The sequence below is a fragment of the Lepidochelys kempii genome, chromosome 6 (assembly GCF_965140285.1).
Source record: "Lepidochelys kempii isolate rLepKem1 chromosome 6, rLepKem1.hap1, whole genome shotgun sequence".
Classification (NCBI taxonomy): domain Eukaryota; kingdom Metazoa; phylum Chordata; order Testudines; family Cheloniidae; genus Lepidochelys; species Lepidochelys kempii.
In genome coordinates this window covers 31833645-31851692 of record NC_136385.1, presented here as the reverse complement: position 1 = coordinate 31851692, position 18048 = coordinate 31833645, and the positions used below count along the sequence as shown (strand labels likewise).

Genomic DNA, 18048 nt, shown 5'->3' with positions numbered 1-18048 from the left:
GGTGCCTTGGCTGCCTACCCTCCCTCGCTATAATTGTAGTATAGTAGCTGTGGTTATGGATGCACAGAGTCTGACCACTCACCTGTTTTGGGATCAAGAACAAATTTTTTCCATTGTGTGGCCTGTTGGTTTTTTTCACCTTCCTCACAGTAAAATGGAAGCATAGTTTTGTTCAAAAGAAGTAGGACTTAGAAATTAATATTAGTAATTTGTAGGAATGTTTAGTTCATTGCAACTTGCTGCCGCTGTCCAGTATGGATAAAGGCCAAAAGGGCCAATTCCCAGAAGTAAGAGACCTGGAATTTTGCTGGTGGACCTTGTGACTATGGCAGAAGGGGAGAGTTGAAGGCTTTGCAGATTGAGGTCCCTCTTTGCTAACCTCCTGCCTTCCTTGGAGTGGGGAGCATGGGAGGATTCAGAAGTGAGTTGAGTCCTAAGGATAAGGTGAAGAGGGTCTACCCAAGTTATGAGGTTGTACAGTGGGAGCCATGCAACCTTGCACTAAACACACTTAAATACCTGGTATGTGAGAGTCACAGGAGATGAGACATGCCTCTCCCGAGGATTAAGTTAATGAAGCTGTAACCTGCTGCTTAAACTGAACTCTGTCTTCATTCACCTGTATATCCTAATTAATGTGGTATGACTTTTTCTCCCATAGAATTCTATTACGCTCTCTCTCAGAGTAGCCATGTTCAGTATGCAACTAGAAGAGAGTGCAGGACACTATTTGCCTAACAAACTGTATAAGCAGCAAGCAATATGTATATGGCACCTTTCTCCCTTCAAAGACTAAAGAAATTACATGTATAGCCTCAGAGAATGAGGAATAAAGGTGTCATGCTATGATCAACAAACCCTGACTCTCAATGGAGTTAAGAGAATGTAAAATTGGTCAAAATAACATTCAAACGTATTCCAGATATCTATTAGTAGCATGTCAAACATGCAAGAAAAAAACCACAATCTTATGCTGGTGTCTGATGGCTGTCACTGCTAGCAGACACAGAAGAGTTTTGAGAGACTTGTTTTTTATTTTAAACCATTGTTAAACACATGAACATACATAACTGGGGAAAAAATAATATTGGTACCTATTCATGCATTCAGATGCCTTATTCTGGACAGACAGAGGAAAAGGCAGGCCCTCTCCCAGAAGGCACAGAAGGAGAAATGGAGAGCAAACCCCAAGAGCATACCAATAAGGACAAGACAAGGACAAAAAAAGTTGAAGTTAAAATAGTAAAAGGATTCAGGTTTTCAAGGACTATATTTTAACACAAAACTACACTGATTAAAGTAAGTAATAACTAATATTAAATGTCTAGAACCATTACATTCATAGATAGAAATACTAAACTAAGAGAAAGTCACAATTACACAGAGAAAGTTAGCAACTTTTTACGCATGCCTCTGAAAGTCAGGCATCACAATGACTTATGAAAATACAGAAGAATAACTCCTCTTACTCTTAGGTTGAAAAGTGTCAAATTTATGGAACACTTATGAGCCAAAATTAAACGAATATCTCATCCCTAAGCTAGACTGTGAATCACTTTCCTGTAAAAAAAATTATCAACATTATGTGGAGAGGGAAGAGGAATTAGATATAACAACTCTTCAGGAAATCTAGAAGCTGAGACCACTATTTTCTCCCTCCTCTTCCTCCATTCTAAAGTCTGAAACAGTCCCTTTCAGGTATACAGAGCACGGCATTTCCTCAGTTTACATAATGGCAATAAATCCATTAGACAGATTTAAGGTACATAAACTACCAGAGAGCCTAAAGGGAAAGCTCCCTGGTAGCATATGTGCCTTAAATCTGGCTATTGGATTTATATATAAAGAATGAAGTTATGTCAACACCAACTTCAGGAAGTAGTGAGATACTATGAGCAACTGACAAAGATGGCAGCCCAGATCCCAACAGGTCTCAGCAATGAAGAGCAGCTCCACATAGTAAATCCTGATTTCCGCTAATAAAGGACATTAAAATACCCAGAAACAGTGTTGCAATGGCCTCTGTTTTATAGGCAAAAATTGGGATTTCACTCGTTTCTTGGTTTCAAGCGCCAAGAGATAACTCCATATCATAAAAGTTATACATTGTAGTGTCAATGTAAAAGTAGAGTGTCTTGGTAGGGCTGATGTCATTTGTGATCTCTTACTGAAGTTTTATTACTACTCCATCTTATTCATCTTCACCATATTGGACTTAAAGCAACAAATCATGGACATGATTCTGCAGGATCAGAACCTACGCTTGTATAATTGCTTGCAATGAATTGTTCCTTTGCCAAAGAAATGATGGAAAGCTCTCCACTTTCTCAATCTAGTATAATGGAGGAATATTCCTAAACTATTTTTTTACTATTATATTTGGATAAACTTAAAAAACATTCCCTATGAAAATACTTTTCACACACACTAACAATCAAAAGTAATCTTTTCTCAGGGAGAACTCTCCAGCTTTTAGTATGATTTTAATACTCTGTGTTTTAAACTGTTTAATACTAAGACCAGCTCAACAAACTAAATACATCTATCAGAAAATAAATGTTTAAAATGGAAGCTGGCCAATAATTAAACTCATACTTATACTGTAATTGGCATTTTGCACTAATCTAAATAGAAGACAGACCATGTTTAAAATATGACAGGATACATTTTCCACTTGTTCAGGACTTCAGTGTGAAAAAGTCCTAGCTTTATTTTGGGATTAATCTTGTTGTGTTTTCTATTTCTAGCAGCATTTAGTTATGACATATAATGTTCACCCATGCTCTGTATATTTAAGGGTACTGAACAGATTAGATAAATGTAATGGCTAGTGAGTGATGGAATTCTGGTAAGGCAGTGCTCTTGAACTTCTACAAGCTGACACGTGATGCTGTAGGTGTGGAATTTGAGACAGTCTCACGTTATCACTACTATAGAAATCCTAGAAAATCTATTCTTGCCCCTGCTATAAACTTTGTTCTGAGGTAAGAAAGCCACAGGTCCTGGCTTTAAACCTGCATTCAAACATCAGATAAAAGCTTAAGTAGAGTCTATTCCAGCCAAACAAATGATCTTTTACAAATAATACAAGGCAGTCGATGTACGCATGATTTATTTTATGAGTTCTCCAGTAATAGCATAACACTGGCTTTGCAATAAAATCCTACATGACATTGTTTGGTGAAGAGATCATTACTAAAAGTCTTAGTATAATGGCTTAAAGTGATTTTAACCAAATGTCCTCACCGTAACTGAATGTGGTGGGTCTTTGTCCATCCAGCAAGAAAAAGGGGATAGAGCTCCTTTTAAGGTTCCCACTGCAATTGGGTTACAAGGGAGGAGGAAAGGGGATGGACTGACTTTAGCAGAGCCAGGAGGTGGGGGGAAGGGGAACAGGAAGTGGATGGACAATGTGGCAGCACTTACCTACCATGTGCACCAGAGGAGAGGGAAGTATTTATACTCCGTACATTTGGGAAGGAACTTTCATCAATCACCAATCAGTAGCACCCAACTTCCCACCCATGAGATCAGAACAGGACTGGGCTTTATCATCATCTGCTGTAGACATTGTGCTAGTTCCTTGGAAGGAATTTTTGCTTCACAACCAGATTGGCTGAGGCACGGTGGGGTTTTTTTTTTTTTTTTTTTTGCTTTCCTCACAGCGAGTCAGGGCAAAGTACATGAGGAGGATAGGTCAAGATGTGGCAAACTTAGTAGGTGGCAGGTGTCCAGTACAGGTATTCATTACAGAGGGGATATGGTTCCCTGAGAAACAGAAATTGGAAGGGGATTTAAGGGATGGCATCTCCTAAGGAAGCTGGAAAAAGAAGAGTTAGGGCTCCTAATGTCCAGTACAGTGGGAAGACTACCTGCCCCATTTTCCAGCCCCTCTCAACCCTCATTTGAGGAGAGAGTGGTGGGTCCCAGCAACAGAGTGGGACCAAACTGGGTTCCAGATAAGTGTAAACAATTAAGGAAAGAACAATGACCTGAACTTATGATTTATTGCTGGGTATTCCCAGATACGTTAAGTGACTAATTAAACCACATTCTTTCTCTCCTCTTCTTCCTGCATGGCTGAGTCTATGACTATATTATGCTGATAGTCAGAGACTAACTGAAGCCCAGTTAGGATACTCTAAATCATTTGAGAAGGAATTTTGACAGAACTTAATTGTTTCTGAAATTGTTATTTAACAGTAAACATAAACATGGCAAACTGCAGAACTAGTGAGGAGTGATTCAAATTTGTTGATCCTCCCTAGGTAAAAGCACAAGGTTAACAAATGTAGGTGTCAATAGCAGCACCAGAACTTGCATACTGGAGACGATGTCTGGCTCTTGAAACCCATCTAAATTCTTTTTTTTCCTTTTGTAATAGTTTTACATTGGTTTACAATCTTATAACTTTATCATAAAAATGAAAAAGTTTCCAAGCAGCATTTTTTCACTAAAAAGGTATGTTTTAGCTAGCACAACTATCCTTAATAAGATATTCCCTTTGCAATTGTTTCTTATTTTATACTTCAGGAGATGTAGAAGCTTGGACCTCCATTTTAACCTCTTTTTCAGTATTTGCTTCTTCCTAGGGAAAAGGCTTATTGAATCATACCTGTTAAATGTTGGAGTGAAGATTCTTTTACAAAAGTTCCTTTGTAATTTTTCTTGTTACATGGTGTCTGAAGCTACATCTACACTACAGCACTTGCAGCTGTGCCACTGTAGTTGCTTGGGGTGGAAATACTCTAAGTCAATGGGAGAAAGCTCTCCCATCAGTTTAATAACTCCCGCCTCCATGAGAGGCGGTAACTATGTCGGTGGGGGAAGCTCTCCTGCCAACATAGTGCTGTCTACACTGGCTCTTAGGCTCTTAACTTACATTGCTCAGGGGTTACACTGAAGTAACCTGTAGTGTAGACAAGGTCTCAGCTCTCCATATTTATTTATTTTTACAAATTTGCAAAAATACACTAAATGTTTCTAGAAAGTGCACTGGATTTGGTCACCATGCCCTCTTCTTTTATGGAACCAGAAAACACTTGGGATAAAATCCCTTTCCTCCGTGGTGAACTGGAAATGGTTCTATGGCTCCTACATATAGAAGGGACAGCCTGTCTAATCAAATGTTTGTGACAAGAATCCCTGAGGAGGGACAAGGAAAGCGGGGTGGGATGGCAGGATGGAGGAGAAATGGATGGAGTTACCCAATGTTATAATTTGTAATATACTTCCATGCAGGTCAAAAATGGGAGAGATGATCTCCCAGGGGAGGAAGATGGGTAGTGTGGTGTTGCTGAAGATTCCCAAGGTAGGAAGGGTTCTTGACCTTCAACCAGATAATCAAATTGAAACTTCAGTGATAATAAGGGTTGGGTGGCGGTAGGGGTCACAGCAAGCAGTCCTTCTGATATCTGTCTTTTCTTAGGTGGATCAGCTGGTCTATGAAAGCCAGAAAATTGGACCAGATGGATCTCTGTTCCATTTGTGATCAACTACATTGTCTTTCATTTGCAGGGGTTGACAGAGAGTGGCCCTTGAGTCCTTTAAGGTGTGCACGATTCTTTGGTGGACTCACTGAAAAGTATCAGTGTGAAAAGGAAGGTTTTCTATGATATTTAGATCTCCCTAAGACATGCTGATAGATGCAGCCAAGATGCTTAATGCATAACAACAGCAGTAGAGAAAGAACAAGCTGCACTGCTGGCTGCATCTAGGGAAGTTTGCAGTGAGGTCCTAATTAAGAGCTAACCCTCAGTTTTGATGGCCTGAAACTGTTCCCGATGATCTGGGGGAAGATGATCAATAAAAGTGTTTAATTTGCTGTAATTGGTCTGGTTACACTTTGCCATCAGAGCCTAATAATTTGCTATTCTAAACCACAGCGTTGAGGAAGAGTAGTTTTTAAGCCCAAAGAGATCAAGATGCTTCTGGTGTGACTGTATGGCATAGACTCAGTATGGTGCTGTTTACAACGCTCATTAACAGCTTCCACACAACCAAAGAATTAGGAAAAGGGTGTGAAAATAAAAACTCAGAATTCTTTGGCAGAACAAAGTGTTTTTAATCGACTTGCTCAAGTCTACCAGATCATTTTGACAGGATCCAGTAGAGCCTCATTTACTGGCAGAACTATTCAGTCAGAAGTTGTCATGTGGAGTATATACAAGAGCTTATGTTGTGACTCTTAGACCTTGTTCAATGGGATCCGAAGCAAGGCAGCAATCCATTTAATCAGCTCCTAAAACTGTTTAAAATCTTTGGCATAAGAGAGTGTAGGAGGCAGCACAGCTACATCTGGAGAAGATGAAGAGATATTAGTTTGTGGTGTCACATCCTTATCCACTCTAGTCTCTTGCTCTTTAAAAAGCTCCTCAAGAAGTTGTGATTGTTTTAGTGGGAGAGATGAAGCAATGATTGCCTTTCACAATATTCCCCACAGGAGTAGCTAGGATCCCTCAATATTGCTGATGGAAGGCTGCCCATGAGACCCAATATGGCCACTGAGGAGGACCATAAGGTAGAGGAGGATGCATCCAGTGCTGCTCAGACTCATAAGAAGGGGCATGAGATTCTCTTGCCCTTTGGGCTTTTTCTCAGGTAAGGTGCCTGGAAAGATGTCTCTATGGTGGTAAGTGGGAGATCCCTGTACAGCGATATGGGAATCTAAAGAGTCCACAGTATAGTACAGAGGAGGAGCAGACCATTGTCTGGTTGATGGAATGGTACAAGAGAACCAGGGCTACTAGAAAATGGTAAGGCCTCAGAGACCCTGAAAATCTCAATATTGACTTCTATGAGATACCCATTCATAGTGCAGACTCTGGCTCATCAGACACTAACAAGTCCTTATAGAATCTGAACTTCTTGTGCGTAAATTTGCATCTGAATTTAGCTGGGATGCAGGTGTTTCCCAAACAACGGATACACACAATGTCTGTTGCTGACCGGGACAGCTTCCCAGCAGGTAAGGCAGTGCTTTAATTCCAGGGACAGCAACATGCCAAGTTGATGATGTCTCCAAAAGCAAAGCTCTCAGAACAGGAACCCCCAAATTATAACTAAAGTAGTACAATTATCAAAAGAACTAAACAAGCTCAACTAAGAAGTTGAGGCAAAGCTGAAAGCTGTTTGCCTTTGCAGCTCTATATATCCTTGGTAGAGGGCACATGAGCTTCTAACAGGCATTGCTACTGAAAATTGCCAATCAAAGGCACATGTGCACCTGAAGTGGAACACCTGTAGGGACACTACTTGAAGAAATATTCATTTATTTAAACAAATCAATTTCAATCCATTTTCCAGAGAAAATAAACCTGAAATCAGCAACAGGCAGTCTGAATTGCTAAAACTCACAAATCAAGAAGAAAGAAAAAGCTCTGGGTGGGCAGATTTAAAAAGCTAAGTCTTTCTGTAATTCTCATAAGGCAAAAAGATGGAAGAAAGTTTCTTTCTAGAACATCATTTGCATACCACTTGATGAAACTGTGCATGATTAATGCTTGTAATTTACTTTGATGGATTCAATGTGTCATGTTCTGTTCCAAATATCTGTACATATTAAAAATATAACCTGCATTGAAGCCTCTATAATTTGCCTTAATGCATGTGCTCAGACATGTAGTGAGCTGGAAGCAGGCTTTTCCATTACCAAGAATAGGTTTATTTTCTTTTGTTGCATTTTCAAAGAGCAATAAATAGCTAGAGCAAACCATAAATCATTCAACATAGAATTTTAACAAAGAACACTCCTTATCAAAACAATAGATGTACTTAAACTACATGGAAGGCAAAATTAAAATGTTGTTCTAAGTAGAACCTTAAACAACTATAGCTTCAAGACTCTATTTAGTAGTTAAAGGTGGCTGTTCTTATTCTCCAAGATGCAGAAATTACAACGTGAGTTAAGAGATAAAAGGAGGAAATTAATTCTTTTGAACTATTATAGGGGCCATACTAATTATCCATTTTTTGCAGAGAAAATAAATGAGAAGTTTAATTGCCACAATGCATTATATTACAAAGCAACTAAAGTCATGGCACTGTCATTTCCTCTCCTTGTCAAAACTTAGTGATGGTTTTGTTGCAAAGAAGAAAAAGAAAAAAAAAGTCATCCCCATCCACAGTGAAGCAAAGCAGTCTATGAGGGAAAAAGTCAATATTTCTCTCTATTTATAAGAGAAATGATAAGGTTTGTCAGTTTTATTTTCTGATATTTTACAGACAGAAGATCATTAACCACAGGCACATACTAAAGCAACAGGGAAACTTATAGCATAGCAGAAAAATGAACTATGATAAAACTATTAGATCCAAGAAAGAACTATGTTACATTGTAAATATGTATGAAGTAGATACGATGTAAAAATGAAACATTCATTTTTACAATTATTTTAAAATGGAGATATTGTTATTGTTTCCTCTAAACAATGTCTTCTCTTATGCAAATAAACATTTTAAACATCTAGTGTATTTACTGCTGAATATAAATCATAAGCTTTGTAATTTATTTACTTGTACCTTAAAGGAATACTTGCGGTTTATGCGATCTTCAGGTCCAACGGGAGATATTACATAACTAGGCAATGGTATGCTACCCAAAACAGTTTCTTCTCTGCTGTCTATTGAATGAAAGAAAAATCAAAATGATTCAGGGCACTTCTTCATCAGGTGTAAAAAAGCATATTCCCTAACACAGTGGTTCTCAACCAGGTGTACAAATACCCCTGGCGTTATGCAGAGGTCTTCCACAGCGTACAACTCATCTAGATCAGTGTTTCTCAACCTGGGGCACACGACCCCCCAGGAGGGTCACAAGGGCAGGGCCGGCATTAGGAGGTGGCAAGCAAGGAAATTGCTCAGGGCCCCGCGAAGCTAAACAATATGCTTCAGTTGCAGGTGGTGGGCTCAGGCTCAGGCTTGAGCACCGGTTGGTGGGGCTTGGGCTTCAGGCTTCTGAAGCAGTTGGGAAAGGTTGAGAATCGCTGCCCTAACATATACCAATAACAGTACCAACAAGTGATAAAAACAAGTGCTTATTATATGAAGTAATGCTACCAGAACTCTTCCAGCCAACCAAACTTTCCTCCTTATTTTTATTTAGTCAGAATACAATTCCAGAACAAAGCTCCCACTGATGTCCCTTTAGTGACCAAACGGCAGAAACATGGGAAAGTGGAAAAGAAGGCCACCAAGGTGACAATGAATTAAAAAGGGACAAAGCAAAGAGATAGTCCTTGCTCAGCTTTCTTTTAAAAACTACTGAGGCAACAAGGGCCTACTGATAGGCAGCACTGTCTCCACTTAGACTCCCCCTTGGATCCATTCCCAGTAAGGCCCCATGCATGGGGATTGGCAACCCACGTTGTTCTGTTTCTTCTTCCTTCCTGCCTTTTTACTCACTCATGTGTGCAATGTTCTCAGATCAATATATAGTAAACATTCTTAGATTTTTATTTTTATTTTTAAGGTCAAAATAGACCATTATGATCATCTAAAACAATTTCAGTCAGTGATTCTTACGTCTATCCAAATAATTACTATAGTTAATGAACATTCATTATTACTGGCACTACATAGAGGAATAGCCATAAATATGAATAAATAATACTTGGCACTTCTATAAAGCCTCCAAATATTTCAAAGCACTTTACAAACAATGTACTTAATGTCAACATCCATGTGAGTTAGGGAAGTATTATCCCCATTCGATTCAGGAACAAACCAAGGCATATGGAGAAGCTGTGTGACTTACCAAAGATCATACAAAAAACCTAGAGGTTAAAAACTGGAGCAAGAGTCAGGAATCATGGGTTCTAATACAGACTTTGCCATTGATTGTGTGGCTTTTGGCAAGTCACAATCTCATTGTTTTTCCAGCTGTACAAATACTTACCTTCCTATATCACCAGGGTGTTAATCTTTATTAAAGTTGGTAATGTGCTTTGAACATGTAAAGTGCTATAAAAATACAAAGCAGCAGCATCTATCGTCTATACCACTGCTCAAAACACATGTCTCTGGACTACCCATGTCTTAACCATAACTTTATTCCAATAAGTGTGAGAAACCAATTCAAGCAAGCAAACAAAAATGTTGCTTTCTAATGAGGGTTTGAGTCACAATGTAATGTTAAACAATTGTTTGAGGGGTAAACAGTGGTGAAAAAGTCTAACAGTTTTTCCAGCTCTAAAGAGAAGTTCTGAAGAACAAATTAGAATATTTTTCACAATGGCCTCAATTTCATGAAAACTTTCAAAACCACTACATTGTCTACCCACCTTTGTAGTAAAACAAACAATAATCAGACAGCAGAAACCATCGTCTTTTCCATAATCTCATTCCAGAGCTATCCTGCAAAAGCAAGGAATTTAATATAATTTTTCAGTTCAAATAAAAGCTCATATAGTGTTTGTTTTATCATCTAATTCCTACGGCACTCTACTAATTAACAGATTACCACAGTTGTCCCAAAATACAATATTAATCATTACAAAAATGAATATTTTAAATTTGCTTGGAGAAACATTATGCAATGATAGAATCATCAAGGATAACATCCAGTTACAGGACAAATCTTCCCTATGTGATCCAGGACAATTTTCAAAAAAACTATTTTTATTCTCTAACTAATCTCAAATCTAATGTGTACATGGATTGCGCAGTATGGGTAGCTACCATGTATTTTTCTCACAGATCTATCAGGCAATTAGGATAATTAATTGTGTATCAGGAAGTGATACTCATTCCAAGGATTGCTTCTTGACAAAGATGAGGATCAGCATATAAGCAGAGTGAACAGGGAAAACTTAATGGAACAGCACAGAAAAGCATAAAAAAACCTGTAAATAAATCAAGAGACAAATTTCATAGAAAATACAAAAAGGCTAAGACACACTTCCTAGACGATTCTGTCACTAACCTTCAAGGTAACTTAAAAAAATCTATTTTGAATACACTAGAGCCTATGAGGCCTTAAACAGTTGACAAGATTTTCAACAGAATATATATATTATCAACTAAAACACAGAGATTTGAAAAGCAATTACAATTTAATTTTTTTGTATGAAACAATTCATATTTTAGGAAAGAAAGCAGTTTTGAACATTGTCAATACATTTTAGGATGAATAGACACCTCTTAACCATGTCTGGATTGTTGATTTAAGATAAGGTTTTATAAATTAAAAAGAACAAAACTGTCAGTTCCATACTGGAACAAAAGGAAAAGGCCTTTATGATCTAGACTATTGGGCCTGTCCCGCCCACTGCAGCTGCCACTGGGCATTAGGGGTGCTTCCAGGGCCAGGAGACTAGCTCCCCTTTGCTGGTAGTGGAATGTGAGGAATGTGGGTTAATACAGTTTATTGCCTAGAGAGGTTAGCCATCACGGCTCCCATCCTCACCACCTTTTAATCTAACTGATAGATCTCCAGTGATGTGGGGGCTAGGCTGATCAGCAGTGTAGGGTCTGGAAGGGAATTTTTTCATATGGCAGAACTGGCAAACTGCTGTGTGGATTTTTTTTCACTCACTATGACATTCAGGAGGTCTGGTTCTGGGGCATTTAGGTTACAACTGTTGCAATACTGGCAGATTCCAGTGTGATTGGTGGGTTAAAAAGGATCTGACTAAAGTCCTGTAACCTAGAGTGGGCTGCTCAAGCAATAGTCCTGGTATGGTAATACATGATGAGAGGGCTGGCTTCTTTCTTGCTCAGCTTGTGGCTCCCCTTATCTTATCCCTTCTACCTCTACAGTGGAGGATGGGAAAGAGTCAGGACTCTGGCTTTGAGTCAGAATCCATTGGCAGTCTTTCATAATCACTCTCAGATTTATATACAGTAGGGTCACCGGTGCCAGTTGAGATCCACACTGGAATAATCCTGTTGGGTATGTGCAGTGGTTACCAGAGTTAGGTAGCAGTTTAAAATAAAGTTGTGGCTTCCACATTTAAACAAATACTATAGCATTTCTCTCATTTTTTCCATGTCCAAATCAAATCTCTATGGAAAGCCTAAGGGCCTGACTTTTAGAGGTGCTGAGCACAAGCAACTCTCTCCTGAAGTCAATGGGAGCTTCAGGTTTTCCACAAAATTGAAATTCAGGCCTTTCATTTCTTTTACTGTTATCTAAAAAGCTTTCATAGATATCTGATATATTTTGTTGCACATTCTGCAATACAAAGAGAAACAAATAATCTCTCACATACCTGTTTGTGTAGCCAGCCTCTCACCACAACAGGAACATTAGGGTTCCTCTTGATAGACTGGTCCCTCTTTCCAAAGCTGTGAACTTTATTACAAGATTTTAAAACCTGAAAAGAAGCACATTGCAATAGTACTAAACATACTGTATTAAAGTCACATCAGTCAGATTACAAATAACTGAGGCATCGTTTCATATTTTGTTACACAGTAATGAAATAGTTCTAGCACTCTTCAGAGGCACACGTATATTGGCACTGGTATTTGATTAAGTAGTTGAGGAAAGTCAGCTTCCTATTATCAACATATCAGTACCAAATGCTGTTCCAATTCCACCTGAATCATAACAGTGTTGGTGTCCAACTTTTCCAATTTAAAAACTGGGTGACTGAGCAACAAAATGGCAGGTGAAATTCAGTGTTGATAAATGCGAAGTAATGCACATTGGAAAACATAATCCCAATGATACATGCAAAACAGTGGGGTCTAAATTAGCTGTTACCACTGAAGAAAGATCTTGGAGTCATTGTGGACAGTTTTCTAAAAACATCTGCTCAATGTGTAGTGGCAGCCAATAATGCTAACAATGTTAGGAACCATTAGGAAAAGGATAGATAAGACAGAAAACATCAATGCCATAAATCCATGGTACGCCTTGTACCTTGAACGCAATGCAGTTCTGATCACCCCATCTTTAAAAAAAGATACATTAGAATTGGAAAAAGTACAGAGAAGGGAAACAAAAACTATTAGGGGTATGGAACAGCTTCCATGTGAGGAGAGATTAAAAAGACTGGGACTGTTCAGCATAGAAAACAGATGACTAAGGAGGATGGAGGTATATATCACCATGAATGGTGTGGAGAAAGTGAATAAGGAACTGTTATTTATCCCTTCACAACACATGAACCAGAGATCACCCAATGAAATTAGTAGGCAGCAAGTTATGTTTGACAGGTTATGTTGTATTTTCCCTGCAAACATAAGGAAATACTTCTTCAAACAACACACAGTCAACCTGAAGAATTAATTGCAAGGGGACATGAAGGCCAAAAATATAACTGGGCTCAAAAAAGAATTAGATAAGTTCATGGAGGATAGGTCCATCAACTTCTATTAGCCAAGATGGTTAGGGATGCAACCCCATGCTCTGGGTGTCCCTAAATCTCTGATTGCCAGAAGCTGGGGCTGGATGACAGAGGATGGATCACTCAATAATTGCCTTGTTCTTTTCGTTCCCTTTGAAGAACCTGGTACCGGTCACCGCTGGAAGACAGGATACTGGGCTAGATGGACCATTGCTCTGATCCAGCATAGCCATTCTTATGTTCTTCTGATAGTATAATATGATACTAAGTGTCTTATCTTTACATTAATTTCAAATGCCCTAATAGAAAAGGAGTACTTGTGGCACCTTAGAGACTAACCAATTTATTTGAGCATGAGCTTTCGTGAGCTACAGCTCACTTCATCAGATGTTTACCGTGGAAACTGCAGTTTGTCCAGAGATTCTTGCTGCTGCTTAATACTGGCCAAGTGATCCTTGGGAAGGAGGAAAACAATCTTTGTTTGTTTGGGAGATAGCCAAAAATGTCCACTTTGAGTCTGTGGAGGAACAGGAGTGATTGAACTGCTAGGAATGCATGGAATAATTAAGTCTAGCTCTGAGTAAGAGTGGATCTGAGCTTCTTTTAAGACCTTGGATGTCATGTCGTCATCCCCGCACCCTGAAGATACGTAGATAATTGGAAGCAAAAAGTTCCACAAGGGAGAAGATCCTGATGATAAGTAAGAATCTCTGTGGGGCAAAGCAAAAGTGTGGTAAAAAGGATTTAGAGTAAAGAGGACCTCAGTAAATCTCACTGGAGGAGCACAAGAAGCAGAAGAGATTCCACCCAACCAGTTCACCCAGCTCCGTACCAGAGCCCATGCTGCTGCATCGGGGGAAATGCTGCACCTGGTAGGCTTCCAAGAGCACTCAGGCTCTCTCTTGTACTAGGATGCAGACAGAACTGTAGTAGAGTTCCTCATAGGGCAAGAGAAGGACTGAAGGATGTTGTAAGGTGATGATGGACATCAGTTACTGGCAAACTGGAGAAGGGGGTGAGTAAAGTCTCCTTCCCACCTCTACAACAGAGTTCTACACACCAAAGTTACTTACAGGAGATAAACTGTTAAGTCTGTCAATTTTGGCAGTGTCCCTAATTGTCTCTACCAAATCAATAAAAGCAAAATTTAAAAAATTAAATGACATTTTAAAAAATCGTAATAAAGAAGTGCATAAAATAAATACAAACATGTAAGTATTCGCAAGCGTGACTGAAAAAATTTACCATGTACCTCAAGTGGACATTTAAACTTACCATTTTAAGGTGACAAATCAATCTATTAGTATATTTTTATTGTGAACACATTTGGCTTTAAATGTAATACTAGTGACTGACACATAACAACATGTGCATTGGTCTAGTAACCTGTAATTGCATTATTACACTCTGGATCTAAAAAGTGTTTTTGGGTTTTTCATTACATGACTTACCCCTCCCCAGTAATCAGCCAAGAAAAATAATACAACAGAACTCAAGTTTTCAGCTGATGCCACATCAACAAAGAGGTTAACTCAGTGAGCACTCTTTACAATCAATTTGGCAAAACCCTTTCTTCTTTGACTTATGTGTCTCCTGCAGCTCTTTGCAGCACATGATAGTAAAACACTCTGTGATTTACTTATTAACCAGTCAGGATGCTTTTACTATGTTATTAACCAATTGTAATAAATAAATACAATACTACTACTTGGTGTGTGTCTGAGAGAGAGAGAGAGAGAGAGAGAGAGAGAGAGAGATGTTGATCCTGAACCACAGAGGTATAAGTATCACTGACTTAGATACTTAACAGGTTTTCTGCTTTTCCAATGGGGAAGGTTTGAGAAGTGAAAAGGCCACAGACAAATTTAAAGCTTCATTTATATTGCTTAGCTAGCTCTTCTATTATTTTTGCTTCCTTATGGTCATTTTCCCCTCATCTTGTATTTTTTAATTTACTATAGTCTTGGAGATGCAACTAAAGTAAGTTTGGGTTTACTAAGTAAAGCACAGGTATATTTTGTGCCCTCAGAAAGATGATCATTTTTGTCATATTCTGTACCAGTTCTGCTTGTTGATTTTTTCTATTATTTTTGTTATCTAAATGTTCCAAATGTAGTAGTGGTGCAAGCACTAATGATACATGAGGCTAAAGTGGAGAAGTGCCTAAGATAAAGGAAGAGGAAGTGATGAGAACTAAAGGGAAATTAAGTGGAAGTCCAAGTTAAAATTTCCACTATTTTGCAGGTGATTTTGAAGTGCTTTGGACAATCATATGACCTGTGGGAATACTAGTATTACTTACACATACTTCCACTCCTTAGGAACCTCTCAAACTCTGCATTTCATCGCCTCAATAATTTTCAAAATTCTCACCTAAAACTGTCATCTACTTGGGGGCTTCTGAGCTGTCCAAAGCTTATTTAGTTATTCTTGTTTTTTTTCCTCAATTTTGCATGCGTGGAAGATAGTTTAATATCATAATTCCCTGGAAACACATTATTAGACTTCCAGGGTGAAATCCTGGCTTCACTGAATTCAGTAACAAAATTCCCCTTGACTTCAAGGGATCCAGGGTTTTACCACCAGACCAAATGATATGACTTTTGTCTTACCTTGGAGCCAGGTTTGGTATCTACAGTGGATGTAGTTACTGCAGTGGATGTTTCACTGACCATGCTTGAGGGTCTTTGGTTTACTTGTTGCTTGGACATGTGTGAATTCTGCCTAGAAAAGAAAGAAAAAGTATTTTTAAAACACAGTATTTAAAACAATCAGCTTTTGCTTTTTTATATATATTCACACTTAAAGGATCACTTGGAACACCCGTTATTTTGGTACTAGGTCTTTTCTAAGAAGATATTGCCAATGGTATTTAGGGGTTCATAATTCTTTATTGGTAACAAAAAAGTAACAGTAGTATGATACACTATTCCACACATTGTAACATTTTTCTAATGTCTGTAAAAAGGAACTGAAATATACATCGATAATCATTAGTTAACCATTAACCACATATATATTACATATATACTTCCAGGCAAACCAAGTAAGTAAGTAACCTATTCCTTCCAGAGTAAAAAGACAAACACAGTAAAGACACAATCAGGTCAAGACTAGAAAACATGGAATCATCATGGTTTAAAAGGAAATTCTATTTTAATTTTCTAAAGACAGAATTACTGGTGCAAGTGGTCAAGCATCATCCCTGCTGTGCTAGACTAGAAAATGGCAGAACAAGATCATCTAGTCCTTCAATATCCAATGATACTAAAAGAAGCATAAAATGATACCATACATAGTGAATGACATGGGACATTTCTAACAAATTAGAAAGGTTGCTTTGCTGGTGAAAAGTGTTATGTCAAAGCCAACGATTATTTTTCTCCACTGAATGCATCCGATGAAGTGAGCTGTAGCTCACGAAAACTTACGCTCAAATAAATGTTAGTCTCTAAGGTGCCACAAGTACTCCTTTTCTTTTTGCGAATACAGACTAACACGGCTGCTACTCTGAAACTTTTCTTACATTGTTCTCCAATGTTTTAACGTGAGAAATATTTCGCTTTAACAATGCTGTCCAGCTCAGTGAATGCCTGTGCTACATACAGTTACATTATATATTGGTCCTACCAGCTAGACTACCTGAAGATTAGTCTAAAAGGTATACTTGATTTGAGGATGAGAATTTCACCGTAAAGGTGTTACACAAACATATAGAAAGACAATCTAAAAAGAGAAAACAGCTTCTTGTTCACTAAAATGTATCTGTGATCAGCAACAAGAAATCCATGCCACCTGCCTCAACAGGTATGATTCTTTTCAATTTACTATGGCATAGGTCATATGCTCAAGCTGAAAAAGCTAAAGCAGGAGGGGAATAGCTAATTTTATTCAATTGGAGAGAAAAAGAGAACTCAAAGAAAGTATGCAGATAATAACAGATAAGTTGAAGGAAAAATATCAACAAAATATTTGATAAATATATTTTAGTCTGGAAAATTAAAAGTTATCCTCAAAGGGTGCATATTAAAATTCTGTGGAATTTTCTCAGCAACACATTGTTTCAGACTCGATTGTCATACAAGCTGTTCTTCATTAAAAAGCTGAAAGTCTAAGTGCTATGCTTTCATAGGCCCCGATGCTGCAAGTTGTTTCACAAGGGCAGAGCCCTGTGCCCACACAGATTCATCCAATCTGATTAATAAAATTAAGGGGCAGATCCTTCACATTGCCCAGAGAGAGAAGATCGTTCATATTTATAACATATCACTGAATGAAATGGGCATATCCCTTAAATACAAAACAATAAGCCAACACCCTAGAGGAGGAACTCCTTGCAGATATTTATCACCAAACCTATTGCCCATTATTCCTCACAAGAAATGCACACTTCTTACTATGCACAGCAGCCATATACCAAGCAAGATAAGCACATTCAGCTACTTCTACTTGATTTGCTCCAATGGTTTAGTTTACTCTGTATGTAGAAGCCAAATGATCTATTTTCAGAGCTTTACCTTCAGTAAAAAAAAAGTAAGATATTTCAAATGCACAAACATGTGCAATGTCTCTTTTCTGCCTTTGCTTGTGGCATGAATAAATCTTCACACACTCTTTTATTCCAACAGCATTCACAATAAACCTTTGGCTGGGTGGATTTCTTTCTCAGGAAAATGCCCAGCTTGTTGTATCATCCATTTAACTAAGCTGCGGTTGTACTCTATTGCCACTAATTGGCTAAATGCAACATCGCCTT

The 18048-nt window shown here is 38.3% G+C and overlaps 1 protein-coding gene across 6 annotated transcripts in view; it reads right to left on the bottom strand.

Annotated features, from left to right (window-relative positions):
- PLEKHA7 (pleckstrin homology domain containing A7) overlaps window positions 1-18048 on the bottom strand; it is a 275441-nt gene that overhangs the window by 79143 nt on the left and 178250 nt on the right. For all 6 annotated transcript variants that reach the window (XM_073347396.2, XM_073347398.2, XM_078853183.1 and 3 more), the window contains 4 exons: window positions 15905-16016; window positions 12210-12314; window positions 10281-10353; window positions 8521-8621 (listed from right to left, as the gene is read on the bottom strand). In XM_073347396.2, the coding sequence (XP_073203497.1) occupies window positions 8521-8621; window positions 10281-10353; window positions 12210-12314; window positions 15905-16016 (391 nt within the window). The remainder of the gene's footprint in view (window positions 1-8520; window positions 8622-10280; window positions 10354-12209; window positions 12315-15904; window positions 16017-18048) is intronic.